Source organism: Pristiophorus japonicus, chromosome 22 (genome assembly GCF_044704955.1).
Source record: "Pristiophorus japonicus isolate sPriJap1 chromosome 22, sPriJap1.hap1, whole genome shotgun sequence".
NCBI lineage: Eukaryota > Metazoa > Chordata > Chondrichthyes > Pristiophoridae > Pristiophorus > Pristiophorus japonicus.
Window position 1 is genome coordinate 65,560,043 of NC_091998.1, and position 17,923 is coordinate 65,577,965.

The following is a 17,923-nucleotide window of genomic DNA, read 5'->3' on the forward strand; positions in this document are numbered from 1 at the left end:
CTGGATCTTTCACATATTAATGCCTTCAATCGTCATATCAAGCTTGGCACAGTTGGTACCACTCTCACCCCGAGTCTGAAGGTCAGGGGTTCTTCCCCACTGCAAGGCCTCAACGCATAATCTCGGCCGACACATGGGTGCAGACACCAACTATCACAAGCGCTGTCCTTTGTGTGAGATGTTAAATCGAGGCCCCCCGTTGGTCTGCTCAGGTGGACGCAACAGATCCAATGTAACTTTTGCAAAAGAGGAGGGAGTTCTCCTGGTCAAAATTCACCCCTCAACATGACCACAACAACAAACTAAATGGCCGTTCATCTTGTGGGGTCCTGCTCGGCAGACATTGGTTATTGTGTCTACTTGCTAAACAGCAGTGACTCCACTTCAGAAGTAACTCACTGCCTGTGAGGCACTTTGGGACAAGCTGAGGATATTTGAGGCTCTATATAAACACAAGAACTCCGTTTCAGTCAGTTTAAAACCACCAAATAAATGCACACATTGAAATGATACATAAACCAGTGAATTTGGGACATTCCGTGTGGTGCAAATCTTTTATTATATTTTCTGTGCATACCACAAAGCAAGATGTGGCTGTATTTTGAATGAAATGAGTGCTACATTGCAGTATTCATGCCTATCCCTGATAGATGTGACTAACATGCCTTCACAGAGGGGGAACTAACACACTGCAAGCACTATTTTGGTGACAGAAATAATTAATCAGTTGGAGTGCTTCCCCGGAAATGTCCTTTAAAAAGGCTGATGATAAATCGGGATGTTTTACTTCGACTGACGTTCGATAATAAAGGCAGGCAGCACAATGCACTCTTTCACCAGTGGGGATAGATAGACAATTCACAAGGGCTGTAGTGAGGCAAATTTTGTCTGAGAGTGATAAAAGAGGCAGTTAACTATGCATTGCTCCCATGTAAAGTCAGGAACAGGCTCGTGGTGCCTGTTAGAACGTGTCCCAATCCCTAGTTCAACCCTCCATAAACTTGAGGTCATCCAAAACTCTGCTGCCCGTGTCCTAACTCGCACCGAGTCCCGTTCACCCATCACCACCTTGCTCGTTGACCAACACTGGCTTCCGGCCCGACAAGGCCTCAAGTTTAAAATTCTCATCCTTGCTTTCAAATCCCTCTATTCCCTCGCCCCTCCTTATCGCAATGGTCCCCCTCGACCTCTGTGCTCCGCGTATTCTGGCCTTTTGAACATCCCCGATTTTAAATGCTCCACCATTGGCAGCCGTGCCTTAGGCTGCCTTGGTCCTAAGCGAGGGAACTCCCTCCCTAAACCTCTCCACTTCTCTTTCCTTCTTTATGATGCTCCTTAAAACCTACCTCTTCGATCAAGCTTTTGGTCATCTGCCCTAACGTGTCCTTATATGGCTCGGTGTCAAATTTTGTCATAATACTCCTGTGAAGCACCTTGGGTGGTTTTACGAGGTTAGGGGTGCTATATAAATACAGGTTGTTGTTGTTGCTCAACTTTACAAGACAGACTGAGAAAGTTTCATTAACAAATGACCAGGACAAAGCTCATTTAAGTTTGTGTCTGCGAATTCCAAAATAGCTTTCGAACAAGCCTTTATTCAAACAAACCCCTCCTGTGAGGTGCCTTGGGACATTTTATTATGTTCAAGGTGCTATATAAATATAAGTTGTTCTTGTCCTTTCACCTCTCTGCTCTAGCTTTGGAACTCAGCTTGAACCTGGGGGATGAAAGTCTCTCTTTACTCCAATAGCTGGAGAGTTCCAAGTGTATGGAGTTTGGCAAAATCTAATTCCTTGCAGACACAAACCCAAAACTGACCTTAATACAGGGCAGATCGGCCAGTCTTGTTCAAACACGACAGGGATTGTTGGCCTGGGGTGTGCCTCAAGAATGGAATTCAGAAATCCCCAGCTCTTCTTCGAAATAATGCTGTGGGATCTTTTACGCCCACCTGAGAGGCCGCCGGGGGCCTCGGTTTAACGCCTCATCCGAAAGACGGCACCTCCGAAGGTGCGGCACTCCCCCAGCACTGCACTGCAGCGTCGGCCTGGATTTAAGTGCTCACGTCTCTGGAGTGGGACTTGAACCCATGATGCTCTGACCCACCGAGCCTCAAGCCAAACGAATACACCACGGTGACATTGCAGACTAGCGAGGCGTCCAATGTCGAGCCCAGCAACAGTAATTGCGAGATAAAAGCACTGTCACAAGACTCCCAAAGCAAGCGCTCTACTCGGAACTCCTACACGGCAAGCAAGCCCCAGGTGGGCAGAGGAAACGTTACAGGGACCCCCTCAAAGCCTCTTTGATGAAGTGCAACATCCCCACCGACACCTGGGAGTCCCTGGCCAAAGACCGCCCTAAGTGGAGGAAGAGCATCTGGGAGGGCGCTGAGCACCTCGAGTCTCGTCGCCGAGAGCATGCAGAAACCAAGCGCAGGCAGCGGAAGGAGCGTGCGGCAAACCTGTCTCACCCTCCCCTTCCCTCAACCACTGTCTGTCCCACCTGTGACAAGAGACTGTAATTCCCGTATTGGACTGTTCAGTCACCTGAGAACTCACTTTTAGAGTGGAAGCAAGTCTTCCTTGGTTTCGATGATGATGGGTTAAACAAAAAGCAATGCAAAATGTAAACTAGAAGCCAACTAAGAATAAATATTCTAAATGCTAAGTACCACTGCTGATTAGTCACACGTAGGAACTCAACTGTGAATCACTGCCTTTCAGTCAGGCCTGCTCTGGTGAAAATGACGAGCAGAGTATAAACTCTGGCAAGTACTCACTTTAAGCAATCGCAAAAGATCTCTTTGCATGGGCTCTTTTCGAGGTTTTCGATGCACTGTTTGATGTGGGACTCACTGATTTCTGGCATGTATTCCGGAGACTGTGAAAACAAAAGGAGTTTAAGAGCAGATTCGGCTGACTCAAACACAAGCCAAGAGGTCTCGCACTGTAGGAAAAACAGACTTGGTCAAATTCCCCGCTCTGGTCCTGCGGTAAATATACCACGCACTGGCTACAGAATAGGGACGATGCAGGGCTGCAAGTGAGGAGGGAATCTTACACCTGCTCCAATCGAGATTGAGGTGAGCAGCCAAAAATACAAAAGTGAAGATTCTTTAATCAATGATTTGGTTCAACTTTTCCCATCCCCGGAATATTAGTTAATGTTTATACAGCTCCTTTGGCTCACAATCTCAGCCTCAAAGTACTTCACAGCCAATTAATTAAATACTTTTGAGCTATAAACACTATAGGGAAACACGGCAACCAATCTGCGCACAGCAAGCTCCCACAAACAGCAATGTGATAATGACCAGATAATCTGTTTTTGGTATGCTGATTGATATTGGCCCAGGACACCGGGGATAACTTCCCTGCTCTTCTTCGAAATAGTGCCCTGGGATCTTTTTTGTCCACCTGAGAGAGCAGACAGGGCCTCGGTTTAATGTCTCATCCGAAAGACGGCACCTCCGACAGTGCAGCACTCCCTCAGCACTGCACTGGAGTGTCAGCCTAGATTTGTGTGTTTGGGTCCTTGGAGTGGGACTTGAACCCACAACCTTCTGACTCAGAGGCGAGAGTGCTGCCCACTGAGGCACGCCTCATCAGAGGTGCTCCTTTCAGGTTCTGATGAAGGGCCATCGACCTGTAACGTTAACTCTGTTTCACTTTCCACAGGCGATGCCTGAGCCACTGAGTGTTTTCCAGCATTTTCAGATTTCCAGCAGCCGCAGTATTTCGCTTCTGTGGTAATTTAAATATATATATAGCCACAAGTTCCCGCGGAGCTGCGGGATGGGGAAAGTTCCTGCGCAGGCCGCTCACCGGTTGGTCCATTGTAAATACCGCGCATGCGCAGACATTTAAAGGGGCCGCGCAGTAAAAGAGACAGGCTGTGCAGAACAAGGCACAGCTCACAGGAGACACTGTCCATAACTATTGTTCGTTGCACCTGTAAATCAAATGCCCCCACCAAAACCGACAAACGGACAAATTAAACTTTAGACATTAAACAGATCAAATTAAAATTTGGTTGCCGGGGGTGATGATGCACTCCAGTCCCTCCGGCGCCCACCTCTCGCGGAAGGCCGCGAGCGTACCGGTGGACACCGCGTGCTCCATCTCCAGGGACACCCTGGCTCGGATGTAAGCACGGAAGAGAGGCAGGTAGTCGGGCTAAATGACCCCCTCGACCGCCCGCTGCCTGGACCGGCTGATGGCCCCCTTGGCCATACCCAGGAGCAGTCCTATGAGGAGGCCCTCGGACCTGCCCTCCGCACAGGGTGGAACACTGGCCACAATCCACAGATATTAAGGACAGGTGGTAGCAATGGACCCATATTGAGAGCTATACTACACCGTTGATTGAATAAGCACCGACAACACCGTGGGACCCCACTCATTGCCGCAGCTGGACTGGGTTCCAATCCAACTGGGCACTGTGCTTCTTTAAAACTGACGTTGCTTTAATCATAGAATCATAGAAATTTTCAGCATGGAAGGAAGCTATTTCGACCCATCGTGTCTGCGCCTAACCCAGCCTAATCCCACTTTTCAGCCTTGTAGGTTGTGGCACTTCAAGTACCCTTTAAATGTGGTGAGGGTTTCTGCCTCTACCACCCTTTCAGGCCGTGAGTTCCAGACCCCCACCACCCTCTGGGTCAAAAAGTTCTCCTCAACTCCCCTCTAATCCTTTTACCAATGACTTTAAATCGATAGCCCCTGGTTATTGACCTCTCTGCTGAGGGAAATAGGTCCTTCCCCATGGCCACTCATAATTTTATACACCTCAATAAGGCCTCCCCTCAGCCTCCTCTCTTCCAAAATAGAAACATAGAAACATAGAAACATAGAAAATAGGTGCAGGAGTAGGCCATTCGGCCTTTCGAGCCTGCACCACCATTCAATAACATCACGGCTGATCATTCCCTCAGTACCCCTTTCCTGCTTTCTCTCCATACCCCTTGATCCCTTTAGCTGCAAGGGCCATATCTAACTCCCTCTTGACTATATCCAATGAACTGACATCAACAACTCTCTGCGGTAGGGAATTCCACAGGTTAACAACTCTGAGTGAAGAAGTTTCTCCTCATCTCAGTCCTAAATGGCCTACCCCTTATCCTAAGACTGTGTCCCCTGGTTCTGGACTTCCCCAACAGCGGGAACATTCTTCCTGCATCTAACCTGTCCAGTCCCGTCAGAATCTTACATGTTTCTGAGATCCCCTCTCATCCTTCTAAACTCCAATATAAAGGCCCAGTTGATCCAGTCTCTCCTCATATGTCAGTCCAGCCATCCCGGGAATCAGTCTGGTGAACCTTCGCTGCACTCCCTCAATAGCAAGAACGTCCTTCCTCCGATGAGGAGACCAAAACTGAACACAATATTCCAGTTGAGGCCTCACCAAGGCCCTGTACAACTGCAGTAAGACCTCCCTGCTCCTATGCTCAAATCCCCTAGCTATGAAGGCCAACATACCATTTGCCTTCTTCACCGCCTGCTGTACCTGCATGCCAACTTTCAATGACTGATGAACCATGACACCCAGGTCTCGTTGCATCTCCCCTTTTCCTAATCTGCCGCCATTCAGATAATATTCTGTCTTCGTGTTTTTGCCCCCAAAGTGGATAACCTCACATTTATCCACATTATACTGCATCTGCCATGCATTTGCCCACTCACCTAACCTGTCCAAGTCACCCTGCAGCCTCCTAGCATCCCTCTCACAGCTCACACCGCCACCCAGTTTAGTGTCATCTGCAAACTTGGAGATATTACACTCAATTCTTTCATCCAAATCATTAATGTATATTGTAAAGAGTTGGGGTTCCAGCACTGAGCCCTGCGGCACCCCACTAGTCACTGCCTAGCATTCTGAAAAGGACCCGTTTATTCCAACTTTCTGCTTCCTGTCTGCCAACCAGTTCTCTATCCACATCAGTATATTACCCCCAGTACCATGTGCTTTGATTTTGCACACCAATCTCTTGTGTGGGACCTTGTCAAAAGCCTTTTGAAAATCCAAATACACCACGTCCACTGGTTCTCCCTTGTCCACTCTACTTGTTACATCCTCAAAAAATTCCAGAAGATTTGTCAAGCATGATTTCCCTTTCATAAATCCATGCTGACTTGGACCGATCCTGTCACTGCTTTTGAAATGCGCTGCTATTTCATCCTTAATAATTGATTCCAACATTTTCCCCACTACTGATGTCAGGCTAACCGGTCTATAATTACCCACTTTCTCTCTCCCTCCCTTTTTAAAAAGTGGTGTTACATTAGCTACCCTCCAGTCCAAAGGAACTGATCCCGAGTCGATAGACTGTTGGAAAATGATCACCAATGCATCCACTATTTCTAGGGCCACTTCCTTAAGTACTCTGGGATGCAAACTATCAGGACCCAGGGATTTATCAGCCTTCAATCCCATCAATTTCCCTAACACAATTTCCTGCCTAATAAGGATGTCCTTCAGTTCCTCCTTCTCACTAGACACTCGGTCCCCTAGTACTGCCGGAAGGTTATTTGTGTCTTCCTTCGTGAAGACAGAACCAAAGTATTTGTTCAATTGGTCTGCCATTTCTTTGTTCCCTGTATAAATTCACCTGAATCCGACTGCAAGGGACCTACGTTTGTTTTCACTAATCTTTTTCTCTTCACATATCTATAGAAGCTTTCGCAGTAAGTTTTTATGTTCCCGGCAAGCTTCTTCTCGTACTCTATTTTCCCCCTCTTAATTAAACCCTTTGTCCTCCTCTGCTGAATTCTAAATTTCTCCCAGTCCTCAGGTTTGTTGCTTTTTCTGGCCAATTTATATGCCTCTTCCTTGGATTTAACACTATCCTTAATTTCCCTTGTTAGCCACGGTTGAGCCACCTTCCCCATTTTATTTTTACTCCAGACAGGGATGTACAATTGCTGAAGTTCATCCATGTGATCTTTAAATGTTTGCCATTGCCTATCCACCGTCAACCCTTTAACTATCATTTGCCAGTCTATTCTAGCCAATTCACGCTTCAAACCATCGAAGTTACCTTTCCTTAAGTTCAGGACCCTGGTTTCTGAATTAACTGTGTCACTCTCCATCTTAATAAAGAATTCTACCATATTATGGTCACTCTTCCCCAAGGGGCCTCGCACAACAAGATTACTAATTAGTCCTTTCTCATTACACATCACCCAGTCTAAGATGGACAGCTCTCTAGTTGGTTCCTTGACATATTGGTCGAGAAAACCATCCCGAATACACTCCAGGAAATCCTCCTCCACCGCATTGCTACCAGTTTGGTTAGCCCAATCTATATGTAGATTAAAGTCGCCAATGATAACTGCTGTACCTTTATTGCACACATCCCTAATTTCTTGTTTGATACTGTCCCCAACCTCACTACTACTGTTTAGTGGTCTGTACACAACTCCCACTAGCGTTTTCTGCCCCTTGGTATTCCGTAGCTGCACCCATACCGATTCCACATCATCCAAGCTAATGTCCTTTCTTGCTATTGCAGTAATTTCCTCTTTAACCAGCAATGTCACCCTGCCTCCTTTTCCTTTCTGTTTATCCTTCCTAAAAGTTGAATACCACTGGATGTTGAGCTCCCAGTCTTGGTCACCCTGGAGCCATGTCTCCGTGATGCCAATTACATCATACCCGTTAACTGCTATCTGCGCAGTTAATTCGTCCACCTTATTCCGCATACTCCTCGCATTGAGGCTTGTCTTTCTAACACACTTTGTCCCTTTAGAATTTTGCTGTAATGTGGCCCTTTTTGCTTTTTGCCTTGGGTTTCTCTGCCCTCCACTTTTACTTTTCTTCTTTCTATCTTTTGCTTCTGCCCCCATTGTACTTCCCTCTGTCTCCCTGCATAGGTTTCCATCCCCCTGCCATATCCCAGCTCCCTCTCCCTCTCCCCCCGGGACACTCACCCTTAGCCCCCAGCCAATCTAATCTTTCCTCAGAGCTAAAATTCTCCAGCCCTGGCAATATCCATGTAAATCTCCTCTGTACCCTCTCCAGTGCGATCACATCTTTCCTGTAATGTGGTGAACAGAACTGCACACAGTACTCTAACTGCGGCCTAACTAGTGTTTTATACTGTTCAAGCATAACCCCCCTGCTCTTGTATTCTATGCCCCTTGGTGGGGAGGGAAGAAATGGGGGCTTAATATTGAAAAAACTCAATAACTTTGTGGTGCTTTCTCTGTGGCACGTTTGTGAATAGATCAGGGTTTGGCGAAAATGTATTCATTACCTCCGCTGTGAGAAATCTCCTAATGACCTCATCAGCTTTCTCCTTCCTCTTCTCATCAGGAGTCACCTCGTAGTCGACCTGGAGAAGGACAACAAGCACACACCTACGGTCAAGCAGTTTAGACAGGTCTCACATCATTGGCAAAGCCCCAGCGACTAATGGCCCCACAATGCTGGCAAAGTCAGCGTCTCCAACAATCCCCGCTGCCCAGGCCGTAAAGGGGCGAAAATAAGAATTGAAAAAAACAAAGGGAGGAAGGGAAAAAAGATCATGAATTTATAGCAGAAAAACGACTGCTATTGAATGGTTCCATAAAGAGAACACGTCAGCGTTCATTGGTGTGAGGTTTCAATCTGTTTGAGTGCACCTTTGAATTATCCTTTTGGTTACTGATACTTTGGGCTGGTCCAATAGAAGCATTGACTACAAACACAGAGTGCACCTTTTGCACACTAAGTATTTACCAATCTGGTATTTCACATGAAGCCACTGGTGATCAGATAGAGAGCAGGTTTTTTTCACTCTCAGGGGGGAGTGAAATTTCCCTGCTGTGCATCTCCAGTTAGCGTCTCCGGTGGGGAGGGACGACAATGGGGTGTGAAAGCGCTACCGGCTCCCGTGAAATTGCGTGGGAGTTAACGGAGGCGCGGAACGTGAGCGCCCCGGGACCGCTGCGCCTCTGCTGATGATGTCATCGCCGTGTGTGGCGACCCATTTCCGTGCCGCGGCAGAAATTGGGCAGCGCCCGGTGGAGCTGGCGCAGGCCCTGACAACGCCGGCCCCGCGGGTCGCGAACTGGGCCGCACTCCGCCCGTGGGGCGAAATTTAAAGGGGTGGTCTGCACCCTGGCATCCGCAGTGTCGGCCCCTGAGACCCCTTTAACGGAAGGGGCGGGCGCTCGGAACGCGGCAGCTTCGAGTTGCGCCTGGGTCGTGCCCTCGAGCCGGCCTCGACAGGAAGTGGCGGGGGCGGTGACCCCAATGTAGGTCGTGGGGCGGGACTTATGTGCCGGGCGCAGGAAGTCCCGCCTCACGAAGGTTCTTGCCCCCAAACGGGACGCTCCCGAATTTCGCCCCCGTGGAATTTCTGCTTTAAAACAGCTCGCGAACAGAAGGACCCAGGAATCTGATGGGAACTATAGATCCAGATAGGAATGGTTTGCATTTTCTCCAATACTTAAAAGGTCAACCATTTAAATGTTCTGGATGCTTCTGTACGATAAAAATCTACCAAGAGTAAAAATAAACCTTTTGAGCTCCAACCGTATGACCTAATTTGGAGATTCACTCTCAACCCAACATCCCCATTGCAGAAAACACAGGTCCCAAGTTTGGGAAAGGTAGCACAGTGGTTACTAGTAATCCAGAGGCCTGGACTACTGATCCGGAGACACGTGTTCAAATCCCACCACGGCAGCTGGGGAATTGAAATCCAGTTTGTTAAATAAATCTGAATTAAAAAGCTATAATGGTGACCGTAAAACTACTGGATTGTTGTAAATACCATTCTGGTTCACTAATGTCCTTTTAGGGAAGGAAATCTGCTGCCCTTACCCGGCCTGGCCGAAATGTAACTCCAGATCCACATCAATGTGGCTGACCCTGAACTGCCCTCTGAAATGGCCGAGTGAGCCACTCAATTGTCAAAAAGGCGGCTCACCACTGCCCTTGTGAGGACCTGACTGGCATGAGAACACCAGCGGCAGGTTGGGGCCATAAAAGGAGTGTCGTGGAGGCCTCGGGAGCAGCGTGGAGTCGTACTACTCCAGGATACAGTGCGAGGAGGGCGACAGCAGCGAAGAGTGATGTCATCAAGGTCCAGGTCGCTGATTGGAGCGTGGGCAGGTACAGCAGGAGGGGTGAGAGACTGTGGAGGGATGTGATCGGGGCCCAGGAGAGGCGTGAGTTCGGGGCTCGGGGCCCAGGGGCAGCCCACACTGCGATATGTGCGCGCACTAGTCCCGTACAGGAAAGCTGGTCTCCAGTCGTCCTGGTTAACCCTTGCCACTGGACCAAGACCTCGCTCTGTCAAGCCCGTGTGGTGGCTGGTGTGCAACGGCCACCCCACGTTAAAAAAATCCATCCACAGGCATCTTCCACCCTTCAGCATGTAGTTCGGGTCCTTCTTTGAAACACTTGTGAACTCGTTCTTTTTTGGCGTGGAAGCAAGTCATCCTCACTTCGAGGGACCACCTATGATGATTTGAGAGCTATTAGGGATGGGTAATAAATGCCAGATATGCATTGCCCTTATCTCATCAATGAATGTTTTTAAAAAGTGTATTATTCTGCTGCTAGGTTGAAGCAGTGTAAACACAGGGATGCCCAAGCCTGTGGTTTCTTAGGTCATCGATCGTTGGGGGCCACTTCCTAAGTTTACATTCATCTTCTCAGGAATTTGCATCAGCCTCTTACTTCTTGGTGATCTTGGTGCTCTGATTTAGCATCCCGTATTCACCAATGTAACAACGGTTCCAAAACTGCCAGGCTCTCAAAACTCAATCAAGACCACCAACGGCTGAGTACACTGTAAGCACAAACAGTGACCTGGCTGAAGTGCCAGGGCTCAGGGGGTGTATGTTAGCCATGGGCCACCATCTGGATACCGACGCTTTAAGGCCGCAAGGTATGAACACATCCCAAGGTCAATCAGAGCCCAAGTGCTCCGAGGCATGTCCCGAGGTCAATCAGAGCCCAACTGCTCCGGGGCACGGCCCGAAGTCAATCAGAGCCTAAGTGCTCCGAGGCACGTACCAAGGTCTATCAGAGCCCAAGTGCTCCGAGGCACATCCCGAGATCAATCAGAGCCCAATTGCTCCGAGGCACGTCCCGCGGTCAATCAGAGCCCAAGTGCTCCGAGGCACATCCCGAGGTCAATCAGAGCCCAATTGTTCCGAGGCACGTCCCGAGGTCAATCAGAGCCCAATTGTTCCGCGGCACGTCCCAAGGTCAATCAGAGCCCAATTGCTCCAAGGCACGTCCCGAGGTCAATCAGAGCCCAATTGCTCCAAGGCATGTCCCGAAGTCAATCGGGAGTTACTCTCTTGTTCCCAGAAAGTTTTCTCTAAAATGATTGGTTTTCCTTCTTTAGATATTTATATAAAAGCCAAGAAATTTGTCTCGGGCGGTGTCGGATCGCCCGATAGTGATCTCAACGGCACTGCCCGGGACAAATTGCCTAGAGTGTTCTAATTGCACATGTGACCAAATGTGACAACTGAAGTGTTGAGTGACTTAGCTCCAACTTTTATATATAGACCAGCAGATGTCTCAAGTGTCGGTGGAGATGCTGCGTTATACGATGTGATGTATAATATATCAGCAGGTCCACTAACTGATATTTGAATAAATATTATGAGAATGTTGGCAGGACTCTTGAGGTCAAATCATGCTTTTGTGGAAATTGCCAACCAGCTCCCTTATTATGTTCATTTCACTTTCCGCTGAATTTTATCTCTTGCCTTTTTTAAAGTAAAGGATACAAAGTGCCAACTGTGGCTCAATGGGCAGCACTCCTGCCTCTGAGTCAGGCGGTTGTGGGTTCAAGTCCCACTCCAGGCACAAATCTAGGCTGGCACTCCAGTGCAGTGCTGGGGGAGTGCTGCACTGTCGGAGGTGCTGTCTTTCAGATGAGATGTTAAACTGAGGCCCCATCTGCCCATCTCAGGTGGAGCTATAAGATCCCATGGTACTATATCGAAGAAGAGCAAGGGAGTTGTCCCCAGTGTCTGAGCCAATATTTATCCCTCAATCAACATCATGATAAAACAGATTATCTGGTCATCATCACATTGCTTATTGTGCATTATCTACATTACAACAGTGACTACACTCCCCCAAAATAGTAATTCATTGGCTGTGAAGCACTTTGGGGCGTTTGATGGCTGTGAAAGGTGCTATATAAATGCAACTCTTTCCTCTTAATGGAACATGTTCTAGTTTGTAGACAAGAGGCATGCAGCACTCTGGGGGTGGGGGGAGGGAGAGATCATGTCGTTGTTGGGATGGTGGTCCAGGGGACTGAGAACAGTGTGAGGGATGGGACAAGCGGACTGATGTCGGAGGCATGAATTTTTGGTGAGGGATAGGTCGCAGACACTGGGTTAAGGGTGAAACGGTGTCAAGAACATAAGAACTAGGAGCAGGAGTAGTCCCTACGGCCCCTCGAGCCTGCTCTGCCATGCAATAAGATCATGGCTGCTCCGATCTTGGCCTCAACTCCACTTCCCCGCCCGCTCCCCATAATGTTCAAAAATCTGTCTATATTCAATGACCCAGCCTCCACAGCTTTCTGGGGCAGAGAAATCCCCACATTTACAACCCAATGAAAGAAGAAATTCCTCCTCATTTCAGTTTTAAATAGGCGGCCCCTTATTCTGAAACTATGCCCCCTAGTTCTACATTCCCCCACGAGGGGAAACATCCTCTCTGCATCTATCCTGCCAGCCCTCTCAGAATCTTATACTTTTCAATAAGATCACCTCTCATTCTTCTAAACTCCAATGAGTACAGACCCAACCTGCTCAACCTAGGGGCATGGGTGTACTAAGACCCATGGGGTCTTAGATTGGGGGCAAGATTGCCCAGTTTGCAAGTAATGGGACTACAAGGCTTTTGAATAATTTGGAAGTCGGGTATTGGAGGCATAAGGTGGACAGGGATCTGGAATTGGGGTGTTGTAGAGTTTGGGATGAGAGGGGCTGGGATGATGTCATGTTTGGGCAGAAGGGAGGCTGGGATGTGGCCATATTGTTTTGGGAGGAGGGGTTGAGAAATTGGGAGCAGGGCCAATCAGGGACAGGGGCTAAAGAGGCGAGCAAGGAGAATGAAGGCTGTAAGCCTCTCTGAAAGTCTCCTCCCGCTGAACTAGCGCGTGCTTATACTTTAGTCATTAACCGTACAGAAGAGCAGAGCAGAGGCACTGGGCAGCGTATAATGTGGAGGAATACGAGAGATGGGTTTCGCATTGCTCTACCACAATTCTCGAACTGTGCTGGTAGATACAGAACCAACCTGAGGCACTGAACTTGTGCAGCAATACCTCCCATTGACCGCCCAGCGCCATACTCAAGAATACATCGCAAATCTCGAAACGTAAGTAATCAGGAAGGCAAATGGGATGTTGGCCTTTATTACAGGGGGGATGGAGTATAAAAGTAGGGAAGTCCTGCTACAACTGTACAGGGTATTGGTGAGGCCACACCTGGAGTACTGCGTGCAGTTTTGGTCTCCAGATTTCATCGTCATAGGCAGTCCCTCGAAATCGAGGAAGACTTGCTTCCACTCTAAAAGTGAGTTCTCAGGTGACTGAACAATCCAATACGGGAATTACAGTCTCTGTCACAGGTGGGACAGACAGTGGTTGAAGGAAAGGGAGGGTGGGGAGTCTGGTTTGCCGCTCGCTCCTTCCGCTGCCTGCGCTAGTTTCCTGCATGCTCTCGGCGACGAGACTCGAGGTGCTCAGCGCCCTCCCGGATGCTCTTCCTCCACTTAGGGCGTTCTTTGGCCAGGGACTCCCAGGTGTCGGTGGGTACGTTGCACTTTATCAAGGAGACTGAGGGTGACCTTGAAACATTTCCTCTGCCCACCTGGGGCTTGCTTGGCGTGTAGGAGTTCCGAGAAGAGCGCTTGCTCAGGGAGTCTCGTGTCGGGCATGCGGACAATGTGGTCCGTCCAACGAAGCTGGTCGAGTGGTCGAGGTGTAGGAAAACATGGGCCTTACACTAAACATCCGTAAGACAAACGTCCTCCACCAACCTGACCCCGCCTCACAGCACTGCCCCCCAGTCTCCTTATTTAAAGAGGGATACATTTGCATTGGAGACAGTTCAGAGAAGGTTCATGAGGTTGATTCCTCAGATGAAGGGGTTGTCTTATGAAGAAAGGTTGAGCAGGTTGGGCCTGTACTCATTGGAGTTTAGAAGAATGAGAGGTGATCTTACTAAAACGTATAAGATGCTGAGGGGGCTTGACAGGGTAGATGCAGAGAGGATGTTTTCCCTCGTGGGGGAATCTAAAACTAGGGGCATAGTTTCAGAATAAGGGGTCGCCCATTTAAAACGGACATGAGGAGAAATTTCTTCTCTCAGAGGGTCGTAAATCTTTGGAATTCCCTACCCCAGAGAGCTGTGGAGGCTGGGTCATTGAATATATTTAAGGTGGAGATAGATAGATTTTTGAGCGATACGGGAGTCAAGGGTTATGAAAAGTGGGCGGGGAAGTGGAGTTGAGTCCATGATCAGATCAGCCATGGTCTTATTGAATGGCGGAGCAGGCTCGAGGGGCCGAATGACTGACTCCTGCTCCTATTTGTTATGCTCTTATGTAAAGCGACAAGATGGACCAATGCTGCTCTTACAGAAGGCCATTCAGCCTCTCGAGCCTGCTCCGCCATTCAATAAGATCATGGCTGATCTGCAACTCGTGTCCCATTTATACAGTTTTGGGCTTGGTGAAGGCCAGCAATCAGGTGTCTCTCCTCCCACCCCAGACATTAACAGGGCGGTGCTCTAAGATTTCCCTAACATGACTTCAAAGAGGAAAAGCTAGAACAGTCCCAACACGTCTCCACGCAGAGATCAGCCGCAGCAGTTTGTCAGGCCTTATTTTACAATCCAGTCGGAGGCAAACACCACTGCACAAGCCCAGGAGACATGAACAAACTGATGAGCAGCCAAAGTGAATGACTTTTACACTGGGAATTAGCGAGTGACTCCCTGCTGCAGGAAACCCCTCTCGGAACCAGTACTTTCATTGTGACAAGTCCACCTCCTGAAGATTGACTCTGATTGAGAGAAGGTGTTAAAGAGGAGATGCGTCTTCCTCATTCTGTTTATAATATAGCGTCTAATCAGTGTACACATAATTATTCCGGGGAGGTGCACAGGAGCTGTCTCACTGATCAGTAAAGGCTGCACCGGACATACGGTGCAGAAACAGGACATTGGGCCCAACTAGTCCATGCCGGCGTTTATGCCCCACTCGAGCCTCCTCCCGTCTTTCCCCATCTAAATCTATCAGCATAACCCTCTATTCCCTTCTCCCCCATATACTTGTCCAGCCTCCCCTTAAATGCATCGATACTATTCACTTCAACCCCTCCCTGTGGCAGCGAGTTCCACATTCTCACCACTCTCTGGGTAAAGAAGTTTCTTCTGAATTCCCTATTGGATATCTCGGTGACTATCTTATATTGATGGCCTCTAGTTATGCTCTTCCCCCAAAAGTGGAAACATTCTCTCTGTATCCACTCGATCAAAACCTTTCATCATTTTAAAGACCTCTATAAGGTCACTCCTCAGCCTTCGATTATTCAAGAGAAAAGAGACCCAGCCTGTTCATCCTTTCCTGATGTGGCGTGTTACTGTAGCACCCACTGATCTGCACACGCGTTACACAACAGGACTGTCTGCACTTGCCAGAAGCAATGTTGTACAGCAACAGCCAAATCCACTGACACGGTGCCTGTCGGTGATAAAGCAGTAGTGCCAGCTGATGTTCCAGCCTGCCTGCACCTCTGCCTGAGCACCAGCCAGTAATTCTCATCATTTGCCTTGGTGCTGATTGCCAATCGAGTCGGCTGCGTGATTCCGACGGGTTCTGCGTATAATAATAGTGAACGCAAAACCTGCACCGCAGGCTCGTCAGTAAGCAGGTACACACCTCACCCCAGGCTCGCTGCTCGCAAAGTTTGCACTGTGCAAAGTTTGATCAACACCATGATATTCTTTTCAGAAACCTGCTTTGAGTAACTCTTGGTTTAGTCGCTAGGCACCAATGTTCGCCAGGATTAGCAGTGACACGGGGTACGCCTACATTTTAAACTGACGTTGGCAAAGGAATAGCAACAAGAGCCCTCCTGGACAACCAGGGATCCACAGGCAAGTCTCGCCCTCAGCAGCCTTTGGAACTCTAGACCTGGCCTGAAAATGTCGTAGTGCAGAGCTTGGCACGTGTGCGGGTCCCTGGCTTCTATAATGTGTGTGACACTAATAAAGAAAGACTTGGATTTATATAACGCCTTTCACGACGATCGAACGTCTCAAAGCGCTTTACAGCCAATGAAGTACTCTTTGGAGTGCAGTCACTGTTGTAATGTAGGAAGCGCGGCAGCCAATTTGCGCACAGCAAGCTCCCACAAACAGCAATGTGATAATGACCAGATAATCTGGTTTTTGTTACGTTGATTGAGGGATAAATATTGGCCAGGACACCGGGGATAACTCCCCTGGTCTTCTTCAAAATAGTGCCATGGGATCTTTTACGTCCACCTGAGAGAGCAGCCGGGGCCTGGGTTTAACTAATGCTGCCTGACAGTGGAGTTACGGTGCTGGCAGTCTGTGAGGCCCTTGACATCTCACGCATAACCTTTGGTGGATCCCGAGCGAGGAAGAGCCCAGCGACAGACTCCCGAAGAAAAGTAGAGAGAGTGGCAATTGTATCTCAAGGTCTCCCATTAAATGCCTCCCTCCACCACCACACTAATAATATAAAATCGCCCTAAATACAGAACCACGAGCACTGAACAGGACCAAGGCACCAGTGCAATGAAGTTGAACATCACTGGTACCAAACGTTCAATACATTTCTTCATCAGTGACCTTATCTAAAGTTCCAATGCTAATAGAACTCCTGGTTCATGAATACCTCAAGCCTTGATAGACTTCACCATCAAACCGTCGGGAAAACTAACAACAGAAGACTTTTAGGGAGCATGAATAGACTATTTGGCTATTTTGACTACTCTTGATAGCACTGACCTGCCCTCTTCCCATATCCCTTCTCTCTCCAAAAGCATATCTGTTGCCTCTTGAATTCCATGGGCTGGATTTTCGGATTTGATAATTTCGGGCCGGTAAAGTTTGTGCCTCAGTCAGTAAATTGGGCAGCTGGGCCGCGAGTGTGGGGCGGAGCGCTAAGGGAGGAGTTATACACCTCTCTAGGGGCACTAGGCCGGCTGAGCATGGGAAGATACCCAGTTAAACAGCCGGCCTGGGAGCGAGGCCTGGGAAGAAAAAAAAACGTGAAAAACACCACCAGAAACATTCCCAATACATAGCCCACGTCACCACAACATGAATCGCAAAAACTAAATAATAGACGAAACAAACACACTTACCTGAGGTGGACATTACCCACCTCACTGCAGTCGGTATAGGTCAGACCGCCCGCTTTTTCAGGCGGTCCCAGCAGGGCGCGCTGTGGAGCATACGGGTCGGGCGGGAGTCCGAAAGCGAGTCGGTGAGACAACCAGGACCGTTGCACACCGGCTCAACTCTTCCGGGAGAATACTGCTCCCTGCCCCCCGCAAAACTGGCCCCGAAACCCCCACGGGGCGCTGGAAACTGGCTGTCCGCCCAGAACACCTCACCGCCATTGCGAAAACAGAGGCGGACATCAGCGGAAAATGCAGCCCATAGTGTCTGCTTCAAAGAGCTTTTCTGCTAACTTATTTCTCAGCTATATTGCTCTCTGCATGAATAAGTTCCACCAGACTATCCCTCTTACCCCATATCCCCCTTACCCCATATCCCCAAATACCTGCACCAATTCAGGTTTGAACTCAGCACCAGAATGAACACGTCAATCTTGAAAACTTGGTTATAGGCTTTGCCTATTCCAAAGAGAACAAGTCGAACTTCATTAACCTTGCTCCTAACTCAGATTG

The 17,923-nt window shown here is 48.6% G+C and overlaps 1 protein-coding gene across 3 annotated transcripts in view; it reads right to left on the reverse strand.

Moving 5' to 3' along the window:
- Window positions 1-17,923, reverse strand: part of grk5l (G protein-coupled receptor kinase 5 like) — a 275,766-nt gene that overhangs the window by 65,839 nt on the left and 192,004 nt on the right. For all 3 annotated transcript variants that reach the window (XM_070866320.1, XM_070866318.1, XM_070866319.1), the window contains exons 4-5: window positions 8,258-8,335; window positions 2,783-2,883 (exon numbers count right to left, since the gene is read on the reverse strand). In XM_070866320.1, coding sequence (XP_070722421.1) covers window positions 2,783-2,883; window positions 8,258-8,335 — 179 coding nt within the window. The remainder of the gene's footprint in view (window positions 1-2,782; window positions 2,884-8,257; window positions 8,336-17,923) is intronic.